General features: G+C 54.1%; 1 protein-coding gene across 2 annotated transcripts in view; it reads left to right on the top strand.

Annotated features, from left to right (window-relative positions):
• Positions 1 to 18,838, top strand: part of RBPMS2 (RNA binding protein, mRNA processing factor 2) — a 29,647-nt gene that overhangs the window by 7,258 nt on the left and 3,551 nt on the right. Inside the window, exons 2-7 of one of the 2 annotated variants that reach the window (XR_009484260.1) lie at positions 5,801 to 5,878; positions 6,569 to 6,607; positions 7,184 to 7,246; positions 8,891 to 9,041; positions 9,715 to 9,863; positions 12,759 to 12,921. Coding sequence is in view for 1 of the 2 variants with exons in the window: in XM_059823657.1 (XP_059679640.1) it covers positions 5,801 to 5,878; positions 6,569 to 6,607; positions 7,184 to 7,246; positions 8,891 to 9,041; positions 9,715 to 9,863 (480 nt within the window). In the remaining variant the exon portion in view is untranslated. The remainder of the gene's footprint in view (positions 1 to 5,800; positions 5,879 to 6,568; positions 6,608 to 7,183; positions 7,247 to 8,890; positions 9,042 to 9,714; positions 9,864 to 12,758; positions 12,922 to 18,838) is intronic. The other variant, XM_059823657.1, reaches the window with a different exon arrangement.

Genomic DNA, 18,838 nt, shown 5'->3' with positions numbered 1-18,838 from the left:
TGCCACATGTGAAACGCCCCAGCCTTGGGGACAAAATGCCTGTGCACTTGGGCTTGCTTGTGGTCAGCATGCCTTCATCCCCTCCGGGCAAGCAGGATGTTGGTCCTTGGGTGCCTTTCGTGCAAAAGGCTGATTTCGGAGGGAAATGCCTGAAGCCCCCCTTGCTTCAAGTGCTGGGGGAGGTTCAAGGTCCTCTTCCTCTGCCGGGGATGGGTGAACATCTTTCCGGTGGCGGGGGTGGTGGTGGTGGGGGGTGTGTGCCCTGCGGCTGTGGCTGCTCCGGACTTCCTGGCTGGAGCAGCTCCTGGTCTGATCCTGCACTGGGGCTCAGTGCTACCCTGTCTGTTGGCCCTGTGAGCTGCCTGAGGACATCAGAGCTCTTCCAGTGCTGGAATAGCAATCAGGCAGCCAGCTCTTGCAGCGTCTCTGCTTTTGAGCCCTGCTGGTGTGGGGGAACTGAGGCACAGAGCAGTGAAGAAGCCTGTTAGCAAGCCCCTTCACATTGGGAGGTACGCTCCAGGGTGTTGGGGCTGCCCTGCTTTCCTGCTAAGCTGTCCCAGCCGTCGGTCTACCAAGTCTTCCCCTCCCCTGTGTTTCTTGGGAGTTTGATGTGCTGAGGAGCAAAACTACCCAGGGCTGGGTCCACTCAGTGCAGTGGCAGGAACCCTGCAGCCCCATGTTCCATATGGGGCAGTGAGAAGAGAGTGCTGTCCCATTTCTTTTTAAGCCCCGCGGCTGGCTCCCGAGTGTTTCCCTCCCTGCAGCCCTGTTTTGCAAGCTTGTCTCCCTGCCTTTCTTTGCTGTGCCTTATAAGTCCCGGCTCCCGGGGCAGCCAGCAGCCTCTCCGCATTCCAGCGGCCTTGCGTCAAGTGGCCCTAGCTGCATCATGGTGGCCAGGGCTGGGGCTCTGTATCCCTGCTGTGGCTCTGCCGGTGGCCCTGTGTGCCTGAGAGGCACCCCACTGGGATGCTCTCCCATGGGAAGAGCTGTAGCCCATGTGCCTGAGCTGCTGGAATGTCGGGGTGGCTGCCTGGAGCAGGGACTGCCTTTGGGATGCTGTGGCAGAGCTTGTCCCTGTCCTCAGCGGAATGGTACGGGGCTCCCTACTGCTGTTGGCATGGGAAGAAGGCTCGGTGGACATATTGATGTGGACGTGTGGGAGATGGCTTGTCTCCAGGAAAAAATGGCATGTACCTGGGGGTGGCTTCCTGGAGAGGGGGGATGTCCAGTGGTGCAGCATGGATGAGGCACTAGGGCATGTTCCTGCTGCAGCTGTCCTTGGATGTCTCCTAACCACTGGTGGTAAAGGCTTGTGTGCTCCAGGTGCTGGGAGCGTGGCCCCAGCACCTGGCCAGTCTTGGGGGGCTGGAGTGTCCACAGCTGTGCAAAAGCAGGGCTGTGGGTAATGCAGCTAAAGGGCTGATCCTGCAGAAGGGGAGGGTCAGCCTTGCTGGCTTCTGGGAGGATTCAGAGCAGTCTCTTAACAAAAGCCCAGTGCTGGAGACCTACCAGAACAGCCTCGCTGGAGGTGGGTACTTGTGCCTTTGCATCTAATGCTTCTGACCATAAGTTGACCCTTGCTGGGCTGCAGGGCAGTGTCTGGCTCTGCTTGGGACTCCTTTCAAGAGCTCTTATTTAAAAGCAGACATGGCCAGGAGATGTGGATGTTGCAAGACCCATGCTGACCTCCTGGCAGTGCTGGAGCTGTGGTAGGAAGAGGCAGGTGTTGCTGCTTGGCTTCTTTAAAGCCTTGGTGCTAAGTACCTGGCTGTGCTCGCACTAGGTGTGTGTCTCTTCTGGGAGACACAGCTGTGTAAGGACTGCTTTAGAGCCACTGAGGACTTGAGTACTAAATGGGTTTGTTCTTGTCCCTCCCTCTTCCTGCGTGGGAAGCTGTGCTGGGATCCTCCCTCTAAGAGATGGCCTAGATGGTCTTGTCCCTCCTGGCACAAATTCTGTTTTCCATGGCTCTCCTCCATCTGTGCTGGGTGTTTGGACTGGGGGCATCCCCAGAGGGGGCAGGGATGGGGAAGGGAAAGCAATTTCTGCAGGGCCTCCAGCAGCGTGACCCCACTGGGCTGTCCTAGGGAAGAGCTGCTCATTGCCCTGCTTCTCTCTGTGTATGTGTGTCCAGTCAAGATCAGTTGTCCTGGGTGAGATGGGGTTGCTCTCACCTGGTATCTCGTATTGAGGGGCTGGTAGCAGTCTAAGAGCGAGTATAAGAACAAGGTATTCCTGGAGATCTGCTTCTGCTGTATCTTCTCCAAGTTCCTGCTGAACATACAGTTTGGCCCAGGCAGTTCCTGATCTAGCTCGGGATGGATTTTTTTGTCCTGTGGCTTTTCCAGCTGCTCTGTGGGGAGGCTGAATAGCTACATGGATTGGGTGTTCAGGGGCAGGGAGTTGAAGTATGGCAAATATATTTAAACAGAAGCCTACCCTGTCTTGGCATGTTCAGTGCAAGGGCTGGAAGCCTGGATTCATTAGCCCTGGGTGGTCCTAGTGGCCTCTCAAAGCCTGGAGGGCTGCAAAGGGGTGACTGGAGAGTCCCAGTTTGCTTGATCCACTGGAAGATGCTTGTCCAGACCCTGTTGCTCTCATCTAAGGTTTCCTCTTCTTGGGAGCAGGGGGAGGAGGCTGGACCAGGGCTGCCTGCAGTGCACAAGATGCTCAGACTGACAAGTTGCCTTCTGCTTTTCTCCTGTGGGATAACCCAGATCTCCTTTGCTTTCTGATTGCTGCTGATGCTATGTTTCACGTGGTATCAGAAATGATCTTCCTCAGGCTTACCTTGCTCTGTCCCTTGAATGTATTGTTCAGGTCTCTCACCAACCTCAATCTCCCTTCACTGAATAATTTGGTCTTAGTTTCCTCTTACCCTTTCCTCAGTCACTTATGGATGTGCTGAACTGCAATGATCTCGGAAAACCAACCACTTGGTCTCATTACTTCTAACAAGCTCTTCTGAGCACGGACCTTCCTTAGTCTGTCTTGAGACCCTTGGGGAAACCTTGTTTGAAGATGTTAGCTGGTGGCATTTGGGATTGCCCAAGCTTTCTTTGGGACAATGCCAGCCCTTGGCGGGTGCTGTGGGTTGGCTGGGTTCCCCTTTCCAATGCCGTGTATGGTGGCAGGCTGGACCCGGAGGCCAAGGGAAGCTTTTGGCCTGTGAGAGAAGGACTCTCGCTCCTGTCCTTGGCAGCAACTTATGGGGCTGGCATTAGGAGCTTGTTACCTTTGAGCTTTTCTAGGCACCTGCGTTGCTCTGTTCAGGCTGTTGTAAGGGCTCTGAGTAGCTGACTTCCCCTTCCCTGAGCAACCGTGCATCTTCCATTCTGTCACGCCTGTCGCAAGGACTTACCAAGCGACACATCACGGGACCACTTAGAGACCCAAAAGGGATGCAGATTTCTATCTGCTTGGAAGAAACATCCATTCTGGGGTCTGAGCACACTCAGATCCTGAAATATTGAAAAGGGATGGTGCTTTCACATGGCTGAGGCACATGTGTGCCACCACACTCTGCCCAGTCCTCCCCTGCAAGAGATGGCCATGTGTCTTTTGGGAATGCACCACAGGCGCTCCATGTAGCTCACACTGAAGTGCAAGCGCCAAAGTCTTCTAGGCAGCCAGCAAGCTGAGAGACGGTGCCATTGCCCGCTCTGTCTAGGCATGAGGTGGCCCTGGGGTGATGCATTGAAGCATCAAATGAGGGGCTGGGCTGCTTAGGGAGACTGTAGGACTGAGCCTGGGCATATAAAGTGTTTCTAGAGTGCTCTAGATAGCATCCTGCTTCCCTAGTCAGGGCAAAGCAAAAGCTGGGGTGTGGGGTAGGGCCATCCATACTGAGGGATCAGGGGAGGGGATGGGAAGGATGCCAATGTTGGAGGAAAGGATGCTCAGTGGTTGCATTCTGCATCAGTCTTGAGATATGCCAGGCTGGAGAAAGGCTCCTCACACTAATGGGGGGTGGTAGCAGCCCACTGGTGTGTTCACTGGGTGGTGGCAACCCTTAGTCTCAGCATACATGGAGAGCAAGAGGGGCGGAGGACCCCAAGACTTTCATGATCACTGTCCATCCTGGAGGGCTTAAGCTGCCTCCTGAGTTGATGTAAAGGGTATCTCTGCCCTGGCAGGACTGTCTTGGGCACAAGACAGTCAGGGAGGTGTGTGTTTTCTCCTGTAAATAGGAGAAACTTCCCTACTTGGAGGAGTCTGAATCTGGCTGCCCTCAAAGAGTTACAGGGTGCAGAGGCTCTACTGCATCCTCCCGTGTTTTCAGGTGGCTGCTGTCTCCAGCCCAGGAGCAGGGCAAGTGTATGCTGCTCACTTCAGTGGCAAAAGTGGTTTAATGAGGTGTCAGATACCCACTTTGGGGAAGGAGAAATGTCTGAGCAAAAACTAAAATGTGGGAGCAGAGTGCTTCTGCCCTGGAAATGTAATGGGGTCACTCCAGACTGGGAACAGGCCAGGAGATGGGCTCTGCCTTAGGGCTCCTGGACCTGCTGCATATTTTGCAGTTCAAAAGCATCTGGCACTGTTTGGTGTCATTCTGAGCATTTGGGCATCAGTGCTGTCCCGTGACCACCTCGTGGCTTGTTTGGGACTGGCTTGGTGGGTGGCACCCCCATGCAGTGAAAAGTGAGGAACGCAGAGCTCCATCTCATTCCCATAGTCTTCTGTCTTCCTTCACCTGTCAGTGCTGGCCAAGCTGTGCTTGCAGTCTCCTAGTCCTCGTTAGTGATGACTAGTGTCCTGGTGACCTCTGTTGTGCATAACTTCCCTTTCCAGCTCTGTGCTGATTTACAAGAAATCTTGGCAGCTTCATTATGCTGCTTCCTATGGAAATAGGCTGCCAGCCAACATCTCCCTGTGCAGGGAGAAGGTGGCCGTGATGGTCTGACTGTTGATCAGACTTCTCTCAGGCCATGAGCCTTCAGCACTGTTTCTTCTTCCTGGCTATTCATGTGAACTATTATAGGTAATTTCAACACACTATCTATTGAAATCTTCCTCTGGTACTGTATTTTTGCTTATACATGCTGAGTGCATTTGGACTTGGTACATGATTTCTACAGCTTGGAAAGAGCAGCAGCCTACATGGACTTGGTGCAGCACAGCTGGCTTTTGGCTGGGCATAATAGAACAAACACTCTAAGAGATGGTTTGGTAGCAGCTTCTGAAAGGTCTGATGTGTGTTGAAGGAGCTGGGATGGACCCAAAAATCATCCTCCCAGTGATGTTCTGAGGCTTTCGCAGAAGTCAAAAAGATGCGAGTAGAGCAGTGAGGTATTTTTCAAAATTGAGGGCTGTCTTTGAATCAGTGGCTGAAGTAAAGTGCCAGAATAGGCCAAGGAAAGGAGATCTAGTGTCTGATCTGTAGAAAGAGCTAGAGAGACAACTGGGGTTTGTACTGGTCTCTTCTGGACCTTTGCTATGTGCCAAACTCTATGTTAGCGCTTTTGGCAGTATATGGTCTTCTAGCAGTCTTGTCAAGTTTTAGTCATCAAGGTCCAGTCAGACTGTGGGGCTGGTGTCCATGCCCTAATCAACCCAGACTATTCTACTAGAGACTGAATTTTTGTAAAGGTTTAAGTCCTTTGTGGCAGGGAGGAGAAGGACTGGGTGTGTTTTATCCTGGACAGTGCCCCCCTAATGTAGAAAAGGCTTAATGCCTGCAAGGCCACCTTTGGTGCCAGGTGTTCTACTCTTATTGCACCTAGCTTGTGAACTGTGCTCTGTACTCCCACTTTGGTACTAAGCATCTCCCTTCAGTAGACCTTGTTGACCTCTCTCCTAGGTACGGACGCTGTTTGTCAGTGGCCTTCCTGTGGATATCAAGCCCAGAGAGCTCTACCTACTCTTCCGACCATTCAAGGTAAGAAGGTCTTCAAATCTGGTCTTTGTGGGAAAGATGCTGTCTTGTGGCCAACCTTGCAGCAAAGATCTCTGTCAGAGGGGAAGCAGGGATGAAGTGGGAAGGTGGGCCTTCTGTGAAAGCTTGGGGAACCTGGTATGAAACCAGCATGGTATCCCATGGCTTGCGCTCAGCTGGGTAACCTCCCCTGGAGCTGTTGTTGGAATCATGCTGTCTCCAAGTTTGATGAAGGCTGCTTGGTCAGCCTTGCTGCCCAACTGGACCAGCCCTTCCTTGAGGATGTGTCCTGATCCCCCACTGTCCATCCTTCACTAGATTGCCACATAGGCTGTCCTTGGGTGAAGTGGGGTTTCCTTGTTTGCACTCTTCTAGCACAGGGTGCTCTGTGCTCTCTAGGCACTAGCCAGGCTGGGTGCTCATCTTAGTAGCTTGATGAAGAGCTAGAAAATGGGATTTCTTCCCAAAGGGCTAGAATGGACTAGCTGAGATACCTGCTCTGCCCTTAATCTCATCTCAGTCTTCTCTTTTGGTGGGAAAGAAGAAAAGTGTTAACGTACCTACTCCTGCTGCAAACCCTGCCTTATGAAGGGTTTGGTGCTACAGGAACTCCTGGAGCTGTCATATCATGTCTCAGTTGTAGCTTGGCTCCTTCAGGAACCTGACACTGACTTGCTTTCTTCCCTTCTGCAGGGTTATGAAGGGTCGCTGATCAAGCTAACTTCAAAGCAGGTACCTTGTTCTTCCAGCTTGGGTATTTTTGACTTTTGCTAGAAAACCAGACATGCTGGGAGGGGGGACAGATACACAATGCTTTACATAGTGAAATGGTATGTTCAGCACCATGTATACAGCTGGGTTCTGCCCACCCCCACTGTCCTGGTGGACCCAAGCTCTCAGCATATGCTGAATGGCTCCGTATTTTCTATTGCTGCCCAGGGCCATATGGGCTGGGTGAGATCTGATGCTTCAGCCTAAAACCCTGTGCTGCCAGAAACCTTCCCCATTCCCATCCTAATCAAGGCAGTAGTTTCCCTTGTGGGCAAGGGGTATCCTTGGTGGGGGCTACCAGGGTGAGCAGTGCCCCCACATGTAGGAATGCCAAAGCATTTTGGTGTGGTGAGAGCAGACACAGAGCAGGAATCTTGGGCCGATGACCCAAAACACCTCAAGCTCTGCTTGAAGGCCCTCTGCAGCTTTAGATGGTCTCTTCTGCTTGCTGTAAGCTGTCTGGGGCAGAGGGGGTGGCACGGTAGCCTGAGGAGCTGGAAGAGGCTTCTGAACTCAAATCAGTGTTATTTCTTTTAGCCAGTTGGCTTTGTGACCTTTGACAGCCGGGCTGGTGCTGAAGCAGCAAAGAATGCCTTGAATGTGAGTACCCGATGTGCCGGGAGGCTCTGGGGAGGGCTGGGGGCCGTAAGAGCTGCTGTATCTAGACCTGGAGCTCTGGGCTAGAGTGATGCTTGGCTTGCCCATAGGAAGGGGCAGGGTGTCTCAGCTGTGCCCTTGAGTATGGAAGCTAAATGGTCCTGCAGCATTCCACCAGGGAAGCAGGAGAGCTGTTTAAGGCTGACATCAGCCTGAGCAAATGGATGCAAACTATCCCACACTTGGTGTAGGTGTAGTTTCTGACCGCTGGAAGAGTGCTCCAGGGCCTCTGAGGGTGTGGGGAAAGAACAGCTACTACTTTTCTTGAGTTGGCATGCCTCCTTACTCAACAGTTGGCCTCTGATAACAGGATCCAGGCTGTGAATCCTGTTGCTTATCTATTAAGTGCTCCTCCCTGGATGGGGGAGAGTCGTGGACTGAGAGACCTCCCCCTTGCTCAAATCAGCATGGATTACCTGTGTGTGTCGATGCTGGCCAGAGGTACTTTTCAAGGAGCTTTTCCTCCTGCTGTCTGCACTGAGGTGGGAGCTCATCCTAGCTTGACTGCTTGACTTGAGCTTGGCTTGGAGCACCTGAAGCAAGCAGGTCTTCTCTGAGGAACCAATCCTTAGCAAACAGGTGAGAAGAGAGGTGTTGGGGGCATAGGTGGTGCCCAGGCATATACAGGCACGGGGTGATACCCAGTTAACACCCTGTAATGCTTTAATGAGGCATGTGGAGCTCAATGTGTGTTTAGCATCAGCTTTTTGAGGCTCTAGGTTGAGCTTACCAGGGTACGAGGGTAGTGAAGCAGGCTCATTGCAAAGCTGGTCTGTCATGTGGCTGTAGGACTCGCTTGGCGCTAGTGGCCTGGTTAAAGCCTTGCTTACCAAATGCCTTGATGAAAAGCGTGTGGCAGTTCAGCAGAGCAGGTCCTTGTCCTGGACTCTGGCCTGCCAGGACCTCTGTGGCCAGAAGGTACTTCCTTCAGAAAGGAAGGAAACCAGCCTTCCTGTGGTGCTGTTTCCATGGCAGGGCATGAGGCAGGGCCAAAGCTGTCTGGTACAGGCTCTTTAGCACATTCACAGCATTTTCAAACTGCTGCAGCTCAAGAAAGACTTGAGGATGGTCAATGTGGCAGGCACATCCAAAACTATCCCCATTGCATGTGGGCCTGCAGAATTTAGTGGGCTCTAAGCAGCAAGACATGCTGATCTGGTTCTGCTCTGCTGTAGACCTTGCCTTGGGCACTGGGGCATGTGCTAGTGTCTCTGCCCAGACTGGCAAGTAGATGTAGCAGCGCTACAGGTAGTCCCATCTATACTGGAGGTCCTATCCCAGCTCCAGCAGACAGACTTTTTTGGACCAGTGTTGGTAGCCATCACTGCTAATCTGGTTAGTGAACTGCACATAGGAGCAAAACTGTGTCCCTCATGTTGGAAGCAGTGGTCCTAGGCCAGCGAAACACAGAAATACAAGCATGTGGGAGCTTGAGTGTTGCAGTGAGGTGACCAAAAATCCAGGCATGTGACTGCAGTGTGATGGCCTTGGTTTCCCCCATTGGGCTTTGCTCCGTGAATAGATACAGCCTGTGCTTGGACTGGAAACCTCGCCTCTGAGATATTTCTGTGCTTTCTTCTGTGACAGGGCATCCGCTTCGACCCAGAGAACCCCCAGACCTTGCGGTTAGAGTTTGCTAAAGCCAACACAAAGATGGCCAAGAGCAAGCTGATGGCCACTCCAAACCCCACCAATATCCACCCTGCCTTGGGCGCACACTTCATTGCACGGGACCCCTGTGAGTATGCTGGGAGGGACTTTGAGGTCATGGCTGGTCCAACCTGGGAGATGCCCAACCCTGGGAATGCTGCCAGGGTAGAAAAGAAACCATACCCCCGTATGCTATGGCTGAAATCTGCCTGGTGCAGGAAGGCCAGCATATTAGGGTTGCAGGGGAGTAACAGGCATCTAGTAAGGTTTCTGGCCAACACCAGAAGTGTTGGGAGAGCAGAGTTGGTTTTGGTAGCTCAAGTGATACCATAAGTCCTTTAAACCATCTCTAGATGTGAAGCAGAAAGGATGAGTCCTGCGCCATGCACCCTCAGCCTAGCCTGGTGGGGCGAGCAGCCCCGTTGAGGCTTGTTGGGCAGCCTGTAACGCGGTGCTGAGAGCCCTTTCTTCTGTCCTGCCATCCTGTGGCACCAGCCCTGTGCTGCGTGTGTGAACCAGCCAGCCCAAAGCCCGTGTAAGGTGCTGAGCAGTGACGGAACATGTTCCTGGCCTCTTTTGGCAAGGCTGGGAGGCCAGAGGAGCAGCTGGTCACAGAGATGCTGCAGGTGTGCTCTATTTTATACCTCACTCAGATGGCAGTGCAAAGCTTTAGTTTGGGGTTGGAAATCCAGAGCCTGTCCCTGAAGCAGGTTATTGGGGCCAGCTACTGAGATGCTGTCACCTTATCTCCTCCTGCCTAGATGACCTGACTGGAGCGGCTCTTATTCCAGCGTCCCCAGAAGCATGGGCTCCCTACCCACTGTACACCACGGAGCTAACCCCTGCCATCCCCCATGCCGCCTTCACATACCCGGCAGCCGCTGCTGCAGCCGCTGCTCTTCACGCTCAGGTGAGTTGCTCCCTGTGTCCCATGCCAGTAACTGGGCTCTTCTCTCTCCCCTGCCCTGGTGCTCGCTCCTGTGGGTCTCTGCTTGGCTGGTTTGACCCTGGCCTTTGCACCTTGGCTCCTAGGCAAAGCCTCCTCCCAGCTAAAGTGCATGGGGGGGCTCTCCAGTCCTGAGCAAACCATAGGGAAGAGGTCTACGTGGCCGAGAGCAGTCAGAGCCGGATGATGATTTCTGACCCTGCAGGTCCAGCCTGCTTCCCTGTGAGAGGCAGGCAGATGGGAGAAAGTCAGGGCTCAATTTCTGGCTGGCTTTGCTGGTCGCAGTGGCCAGATAACTGTGTTGTGGGACTGCTGGGAGGAAACGCTACCTGCCAGCAAGTAAAATAGCTATGAAATGTCCTCCTTGAAGTCACAGTGAAGGCAACAGGCTTAGTTTGGTGTTGAAGCTGAGGGTCTCAGCTGGAACCCCCTTGGGCCAAGCGACTCAAATACTTTTGAAGCTGGAGGAGGCTGTCCTGCAGAAGATGAGTGATCAGACCCTTGCCACAACGAGGAACTCTAATGGGACAGTGGTGTTAGCCACCCTGAATGCAGGCTAGAGAGGGTCACTTTGTGTACGAGCCTCTGGAGATGCTGGTGGTGGTGCAACCAGCTGCCTGGTGTCCCAGGGTATGCTTGCTGACAGCTGGAGGTGTAGGGATGCCTGTACTGGTCTGAAACGGGAATGCTTTAATGTACTGAGACCAGCACCCCTGCTGAGCATGAAGTCCCTGAAAGCATGGAAATGCAAAGGAGAAGCCAAAACAGAGAAGTAGTGTCCTAATTCCAGGTTAAGGTGCTTGGTTTGGAGCACTTACTTGTACAGGGCAACCTGGAGCCCCTGTCCCTGCCCTGCTTGGTGTTACCAGCCAGCTGTGCTCTGCCTGCTTTGGTCTCTGCTCCTGTGGTAGTGCCATGGGGGACTAGGGCAGTGGAGCTCTGGGCTTAGACCTCAGAGCATTGGGGCTTAACCTCTGCTCTCTGCCCTGCCAAGCGAGGTGTTTAGCTCCACTCTTCCCTGCTTAAATTGAGAGGAAGAAGAGCTGTGTTCCCTTACCTTGTCCACCTGGCTGACAGCCAGCTCAGTTGGCCCTTTGGCATCCTCTTGCTTCCCGCAAGTGTGTTGACTGTAACTGCCCAGCTTCAACCCAAGCTTGTGTCCCAAATGCAATATGGAGGCAGTGGAGGGGATGGAAGCTCCTGGCCTGTGTAGGCTTGTCTGTCCTCAGGCCTCTGCTGCTTTTGCCCTTCTACCGGTGAGCTAGTGTTGGGCTGAAGCTCCTGCAGGGTAGGCAAGAAGTACGTGGGGCCCAGGGCACTGCCTTGTTCTTCCAAGGGCCTCCAGAGCCAGGCTGGTCCTTCACTGGGAGGGTTGTGCTTGCTGGTGTTCTCCAAGTTATTGATGGTGCCCACAGCTACAGGAATGTGCTCTGCTCCTGGGTAGCCCAGGAGAGCAGATGTCTTCCTTTCCATCCCCTTGTGTGTAGGGTGGTGGAGCCAAGGGCTGTTGCCGGTTGAATTGCTACTGGCAGGGAGGACCAGGCAAAAACCCCTCTGGCCTGGCTGAGGTGGTTGAGGGAGGTGAAACCATTACTGCAGTTCCTTCAAGGATGATCATCAGTGACTGTATGGGGACCCTGAGTGTAGGGGTTAGACACCAAAACTTGATGGTGCATGGTGGGGGAGAAAACCTCTGCTCTCCTAAAGTGGAGGGTATCAAGGAGGCCTTCAGCCAGATCTTTTCCCTCTGGGATCTTAGTTCCTGCCCTCCAGTTGGCAAGCTACTGGCTTTCAAAGAGGCCTTTTGGCCTGAAGAATGACCCTGAGGCTCTAGGGAGCTCCCTGTACAGGTAGAACTCCCTGCCCAAGGAGGTCCATAAGTGGTGATGTGCCCCTAAGCCTTAGGGAGCCAGTGTAGCCCCTCCAGGCCGTGGCCATGGCTGGACCCAGCTCTCTTCTGAAGAAGGACTGGCCGAGCAGTTACAGCTGCTCCTTGCTGCGTTGTGCTTGAGCCGGCGGTGACCTCGCAGGGAGACATTCTGGCGCAGTATATGTTACCAATAAAGTTTTATGGGGTTAAACATTATTCAGGCTGGCAGCTCTGAGCTGCCCGGTCTCTAGGCTGGAGCCCTTTCCCTTGCAGAGCTGAGGCAGGGTGGAGCGAGTCAGTGAGATGACTTTTGCTCACAAACTGGGCTAAAAGCTGTGACCTTAGTCTTGATGTGCTGAGCCTTCTGCTCTCACTGGTAGGGGATGGTTTGCCTTGCTGGTGGGGTGGTGGGCACGTGGGTTGTTCTCCAGGACAGCTGCAGTTCTTCCTCCTGAGACTGGTGTTGGCTGGAGGACATTCATGGGGATGCCCAGAGTTGTAGCAGCTCCATAGCAATCAGTCCTGAAGCAGGCATGAAGTTGGAGGCTGTAGCTAAACTGAGAGCTTGTCGCAAAAGGTTTAAACCTGAAGTGCTTGTCCTCTCGCAGCTCTGTGTTCAAGTCTGGTAGCAAGCTGGAGAGGAGGTGGCTGCCCTCTGCAATGCACATATGCAACCTCCTGAAGAGCTGCCTAGAGGGCTGGCAGGAATGACAAGGGGCAGGAGGTGGCACGAGGCTGGCCTGGCCTCGGCTCGTGCACTGGGAGCTGTCGGTAAGCTGCTCGCAGATGAGACGACTGGCTGCTGCTCCTGGCACCGCGGTGCCACCGTGAAGCTCCCGGCAAGGCACCAGGCTGCTGTAGATGTGACTGTGGCCTGACCCTGCGCCACTAAGAGCCTCTACCTGTGGGAACTCCACTGACTTTAAGACTGTCCCATCTGCCTTTCTTCCCTCCCACCCTCTCTCAAATCCCTCCTTTGATGTCCCTAGTGAACTCCAGCCATGATGCCAGCGCAGGCTAGCCCTGAAGCTCAGAGCTGTCCCTGGAGCTGGGACCCCCTAGTGATGCCTTATTGCAGCTAGTGGAGTGGCTGTACTACAGCTCCATTCCTAGAAGTGTTAAGCATGATGGCAGCCACGTCTGGAAAGACTGGTAAGGTAACCATCTCTCCTCCAAGGTGCACCATGGGATTTGCAAGCTTCTGCCCATCTCTGTAGCCCGTATCTCCTTGGCAACCCAGTGCATGGGCCTCACGCTACCCACCCACCAGAGCCTGGGGAATGAGATACCAGGCCTTCTTTCTAACCCACATCTCCAACTTGGCAGCACATGACATGGCGCACACAGCATGGCACCATCTTACATCAACTCCTCCCAGCTGAGCCAGGCTCAGCCAGGTCCCGCTGGTGGGAGGGGAGCAGCCTGGTAGAGCCGGGGCAGAGACAACCCTGCCCCTTGGCATGAAGAAACCTGGTTTCTCCCCAACCACAACCCTTCAAGGGCAAGTAGAAATACACCTTGACCTCACTCCTGGCACACGGTGGGGGAGGTGAGTGACGTGATAGCGATAGCACACGACTAAATTCTAGCGGGCACGTTAGACAACAGCACTTGCCAGTCACTTTGTTCCAGAATTGCATACCGGGACAGACCCTGCCCTTAATCATGGGTTTAATCTCACCTCTTTCCTTCCCAGTTACTGGAAATGGAGCAAGTTCCTACCTGGAGCTTGGCTTCTCTCTTGCAACCTGAAATCACAGGCAGGACGCAGGTCTTGTGAGCCATAACAAAAGGAGTCAGCAGCCTGGGAGAGATGGGAGCGGCATAGAAACCGGGAGCTTGGGAAGATGGCCTGGCCTGGGACTGGTTGGCAGGGAGGATCGTTGCTGTGGTCAGCTCTAACTGAAGGAACAGAGTCCTGGCTCACTTCTCCTTGCAGTGGTTCTGGGTAGACTTTTTTCCTCTGTGGTAGTGATGTTGGGGAAAGAAGTCATCAAAGATGGGGGCCCAGGTCTGCCTTTGCCCTCGCAAGACTGCGAGGTGCAAAGATGTGCAGAGCTGATCTCCTGGGAAGATGGGGATAACTTGACACAAGCATAGAGACAATGATACAGCTTGTCTTGTTCTGCTTGGACCTGGAGAACGGTTTTATCTATTGCCTGTGTGATGGAGTTGGGCTGCATTGCGTCTCTGATGTGAAACCACTTGTTTTGGAGTGCCTCTAAGCCAGGCTCTGAATGGGCAGTAGGAGACACCAGGGGCTATCAGTGCTCCTGGAGCTCTTCTGCAAAGAGATGCTTCCAGCTGTGGCAGCAGCCCTGAGGGCAGGACTCTGCTATGGGCAGGACTTACCCTGGAAAGCAGGGGCTGGATGCAGGATTGTTTCATAAGAACATGGGTGAGGCTGGTGGTGGTTACCACATGATGCTTGTTGGAGACTAGGCTGATGTGTTGGGTACCCAGAGCCCAGCACATCATCTGTGGTAGATGCTTCCAAGGCAGGGAGCAGGTCATGGACTGAGAGCTCACAGATGCCAATCCTTTTGGGGGTGGGCTGACCAAGGTGACCTCAGAGCATCCATGTTGCTGCTGCTAGCAGCAGCCTTGTCTAGGGGCTTTGAGGTGATGGTGGAGGTGGGCCTCTGAAGCTGAGACCTGCCCAAGCAAGTGGTGGGTGGAAGGAGCAGTCCTGGATCACAGCTATGTGGTGGTGGTGGCACAGCAAGAGCCCAGCAGGACCCTGAGGCTTCCCAGCACTGAGTTGAGGCAGAGCCCATTGATGGAAGGGGAGGTCAGTGCTCCAAAAAACCCTTTGCCTCTTGTTTGCTGCCTGGGCTGGCTCAGAGCAAGCTGGATCTCCTAAGTGGTGGCTGCTGTTGTAGATGGACATGAGGCAGATCCCAGGGGCTGTGATCTGGTGCTGGCCCTAGAGAACTGGGAGCATGGGGAAGATGTGCTGGGGTGGGCTCAGGTGCGGTGCTCTTCCTCAAGTACTGCCTCCTGTTTGGAATCTGTGCTGCTGTTTGCTGGGCGTGTGACCACCTGGGTGCCACCAGCCTGGCTGAGCCCTTGGGGCACCAAGCAATGGCCACCATGGTGGATCTGCTGGACAACAGGGATCCTGCCTTTGTGCACCACTGACCTCTGGACTCACTTCATGGTCCCGTCAGCAAAGTCTCCTGAACTTCATGTTGTGGCAGCTAACCTCTGATAGAGCCTCCCTGAGATGGGAGGCTAGAGACAGCGATGGATTTTCTGTGCCTGGTAACTTGATGCCTGTTTGTGGGGGCTGTTGTGTAGGATTTCCCAGGATAATTTTTTTTCTGGGCCATCTTCATGCTTCCCGGAGGTGTGAAACACTCTTCAGGACCTTCATGGTTATGGTGTCTTCCTAAGCTCCTGTGACTTAGTGCTGGCATAGCTGGCCAAGCAGCCCTGGGCAAGCTCTCCCCAAGTCAGCCGTTTCCTCTGAGCCAGAGAAAAGCAGGCGGGAGATGCTCTTAGCTCCTCCAGGTACCTGCTGAGCAGCCATTCTTGCTAAATCACACCTGATGAGTGAACTGGACTGAGATGCCATCCGAAGTGACTTCCTGACCTGTGGCCAGCACTGGCTTTCCCTGGCTAGCTCAGCCCAAAGGAAAGCAGCACAACTTGCTTCCACTCTGGGAAAAGGAGAAATGCTTGTTTGCTGCAGTCTGCAAGATGGGTATGGATCCATGAGCTGTAGCATAAGCTGCCTGAAGGCCCAGAGGAGTACAAGGCATTGGATGGATGACTGTTAAAACACTCCTTCGAGGCAACAGGATGGATCAGTGCCTGTTGTCTTCTGCATGCTCCTCAACGTGGTGTGAGATGATGTGCTGGCCCTCCAGCTCTCCCTCACCGTAGCTGCCTGGGGGGATGTGCATGCTCGATTCGACTGCAGTAAGGTTTTCTTCGTGGTGGGCTGAGTTGCTTGGGTCTTACACAGCATGCAAGCGTTTGGATGCTTCTCTCCTCAACCCAGCCCCCTGAAGGACCCTGGAAGCGGGTGGCTTGGGTGAAGCGCCTGCTGCTGAGGCTGGAAGTGTGTGTCCAGAGAGCACTAATGGATGACGTTAGTGCCTTGTGGGTGCACCTTTGCAGGCTGTCCTTACCTGCCCTGGGTCATGTTCCTATCAGCTGTGTTTCCAGCTGGAGCACAGCAGCTCTTGCTGGCCACCAATGTAGTCTGCCCAAGGCTTGCACCTAATGACCTGCAGCCTGGGGGAAGCAGTGACCATGAAGTGCTCGTGGCTTGCTGGGGTGAGGCTGTCTCAGCAGCGCAACTGAAGATGTCACTCTGCATGTCAGCAGCTGGTAACTAGATGGAGCTCTTGGACATGCTCGTTGGGGACCTACCAGCTCCCAGCAGCACAATGGAGTCCTTCCATCCCTGCGGGCACAGGGAGCCTTTCTGGTACCTGGGGAGGTGGCTGGGTCCCTTCCAGTTGTAGGGATAGCTCTGAGCCCTGCAAGATACTGGGGCTGACTGCAGGGCAAAGATAAGCAGACCTAAAAGTAACTAAGGAGGAAAGGCAGACCATCCAAGCTAAAGGTGGCTTGAGGATGGGTCTGTGTATTCAGTCTTCCCTTACCCCCCTCCTCTTCCTGCTGAAGGAATTGCTCTCCATAAGGACAGTGGGCAGGATAGGAAACTTAAATTCTGAGGGCAATTGGGAGAGACAATGGAGGACTTGACAAGGAGAGTGAAGCCCTCATGGGGTGTTTATCTGCCCCATTTATAATTTCTTTGCGATTTTTAGGTAGCGCTGGTCTTGTGCTGCAGCAAGGGAGAGGCTCTTCACTGCTGGATGTTTCACCTGGCCTCTGGAAGGTGGAAGGCAGAAGCACAAATTTATCTTCTCTGGCTGTTTTCTGGGACAGATGTTGAACGCGGCAGCACAAGGCTGGCCGCAGTTGCCTGGCGGTGTCTGTCTTGTCCCTATGGGCAGGCGAGCAGAAGATGTTTGCAGTGGCGTAGCCAGACTCCTTTCCAACTGTGAGCTAATGCAGCTCCAGAAACAACTGCATCTCTTCCAGTAAAAGCCTCCCTTGCTCTGCTTTCCTTGCCCAGTGTTGGATATCTCCATTCACTATTTCTCAGCTTCCTCCTTGACAGACGTAGTATTTTGTGAGATGACAGATCTTCCGAAAGCCCTCAGAGAAATTTGCTCCCTAAAAGGAAGTGCTGTGGCTTGGGTTGCAATCCTCTTGGGACAACCCTATGCTGTCTCTTGTGGTGCTGGTCTCCTCTTCCAGATGGCTCCATGAGCCCTCCTTTTGCAGAGCCTCTCTACTCCCTGGCAAAAGCAAGGTGCCTGAGATGCTAAAGAGCATGTTCTCTTGGCCTAGCTGCTGCCTCCGATCTGGTTCTTCCAGCACGTTCTGCTGGTTTCAGAAACATCCCTCCTAGTGAGGGGGTGTTCCTGCCTCATCCTATCAAGCCCATAATCTTTCTGTGGGCTGAAAGACCTGGCAGGTCATTCCCTCACCCTGCCAGCATGTCAGAGCCTTGGTTTGTACCCAGGATCATAGCATCCACAGGAGCTCCTGCCAGCCTACAGCCTGAGCCCCTCTGGCTGCAGGGCTGTGCTGCTGGCAAGTGGGGCCACTGCAAGTCAGGCTGGTTGGGTTGTGGGTGTGAGCATCAGAGACCTACGGGAGCAAGGCAAGGAGAGGTGGTCCATCAGAAGTGGAGGCTTATTAGCGCTAGAGCTACAAACAGTGCGTGTTTCGGGAGAAAAGCAGGATTTCTGTCGAAACTGGAGGTGCTGGAGGCTCTGGCCAGGCTTGGGCTGGGGTGTGCACGTGGGGCAGAGGTTCCCCTGAGGAGGGGATCAAGAGCCAGGAGGCTTGGGGAGCAGGGTGGGGGATGGCTGTCTTGCATGTGCGCAGATGCTGTGCCTGCTTACGTAAAGCCGCGCTGCTCATGCCGAGCCTGGCGTGGGATGCAGGCAGCTCTCGCAGCCTTGTGAACACAGGGGGAGTTTCCTGTTGCTGCTGGGCAGGAGGAAACTTCTTCCAGCTGTGGAGGGGAGGGGTGCTGGAGTGGGAGTCCTTGGCCAGGGAGGAGGACCGCTGGTTGCTGAGGAGATGTGGCTCTGCTGAGCAAGCACTTCCTGGTGACAGGGCTGGGGGGGAGCAAGTAGTGCTGGTCCTTGCCCTGGCAGCTGCTGTGGTGGCCCCATAAGGTGTCGGTGATGCTGGTGCCTGCACCAGGCTGCAAGCCTGCCTGGCCTGTGTCAGTGCAAGGAGATAACCATGCTCCAGAGCAGTGTGGTGGCCCCAGGCTGGGGGACAAGGGTGCAGCTGAGCTGGGCCCCTCTCACAGGCCAATGGAGAAGTGAAGGCATGGTGTGCGTGGCACCAAGACAGCACTTCGGTCACGGCACTAGATGGGACCCCTCACTGGCTAAGAGGGTCTTTGTAATGTCCATGCCCTTGCTTCCCTCCACCCAAGGCTGGACTGACTGGGATGGACCTGCCTGCTGGGTCATGGAGCAAGCTATGGTGCCAGCTGGGAGCTGAGTTGGTAGCATCCGTTTGCCTCATGAAGGCATCTGCCTACAGGCAGCTGCCTTGAGCATGGAGCTGGTGCCTGAACAGGAGCCTGGGATGCAGCAGATCTAAGCTAGCTGATAAGAGGTTCCTGCTAGGACAGAGCCTCTGGAAACTTGCAGGCCTTCCTCCCTGTAGGAAGCATCACAAGAGGAGGGATTTGAACAGCACCAAGCTCAGGGATCTCAGTTACTGGCATCACAGCGCTTGTGATGGTGGAGGGAGGACTTAGCCATCCCAGGCAGCTGTGTTTTTTGGGAGGCTTGCTTGTTGTCCCCTCCAGCTCCTGTAAGGAGGCTGCAGTGTCAAGGTCTGGGTCATTTGCTGCATGTCTCTGTATAAAGGAATGAATGCAAAGCCTCTGGCTTTGCACCTCCATCAGGCGTCAGACTGCTGCTTCTTACAGGGGTAAAATGGGTTTGAAGGGACCCATGGAGGATGTGCCTAGCTTGCAGAATAATCCAAGGGTGGTCACTGAGTCTCTGGGTGT

This window comes from Gavia stellata, chromosome 13 (assembly GCF_030936135.1).
Source record: "Gavia stellata isolate bGavSte3 chromosome 13, bGavSte3.hap2, whole genome shotgun sequence".
Lineage (NCBI taxonomy): Eukaryota > Metazoa > Chordata > Aves > Gaviiformes > Gaviidae > Gavia > Gavia stellata.
Note: the sequence above shows the minus strand (reverse complement) of the source record. Positions and strands in the feature narration are given on the sequence as shown.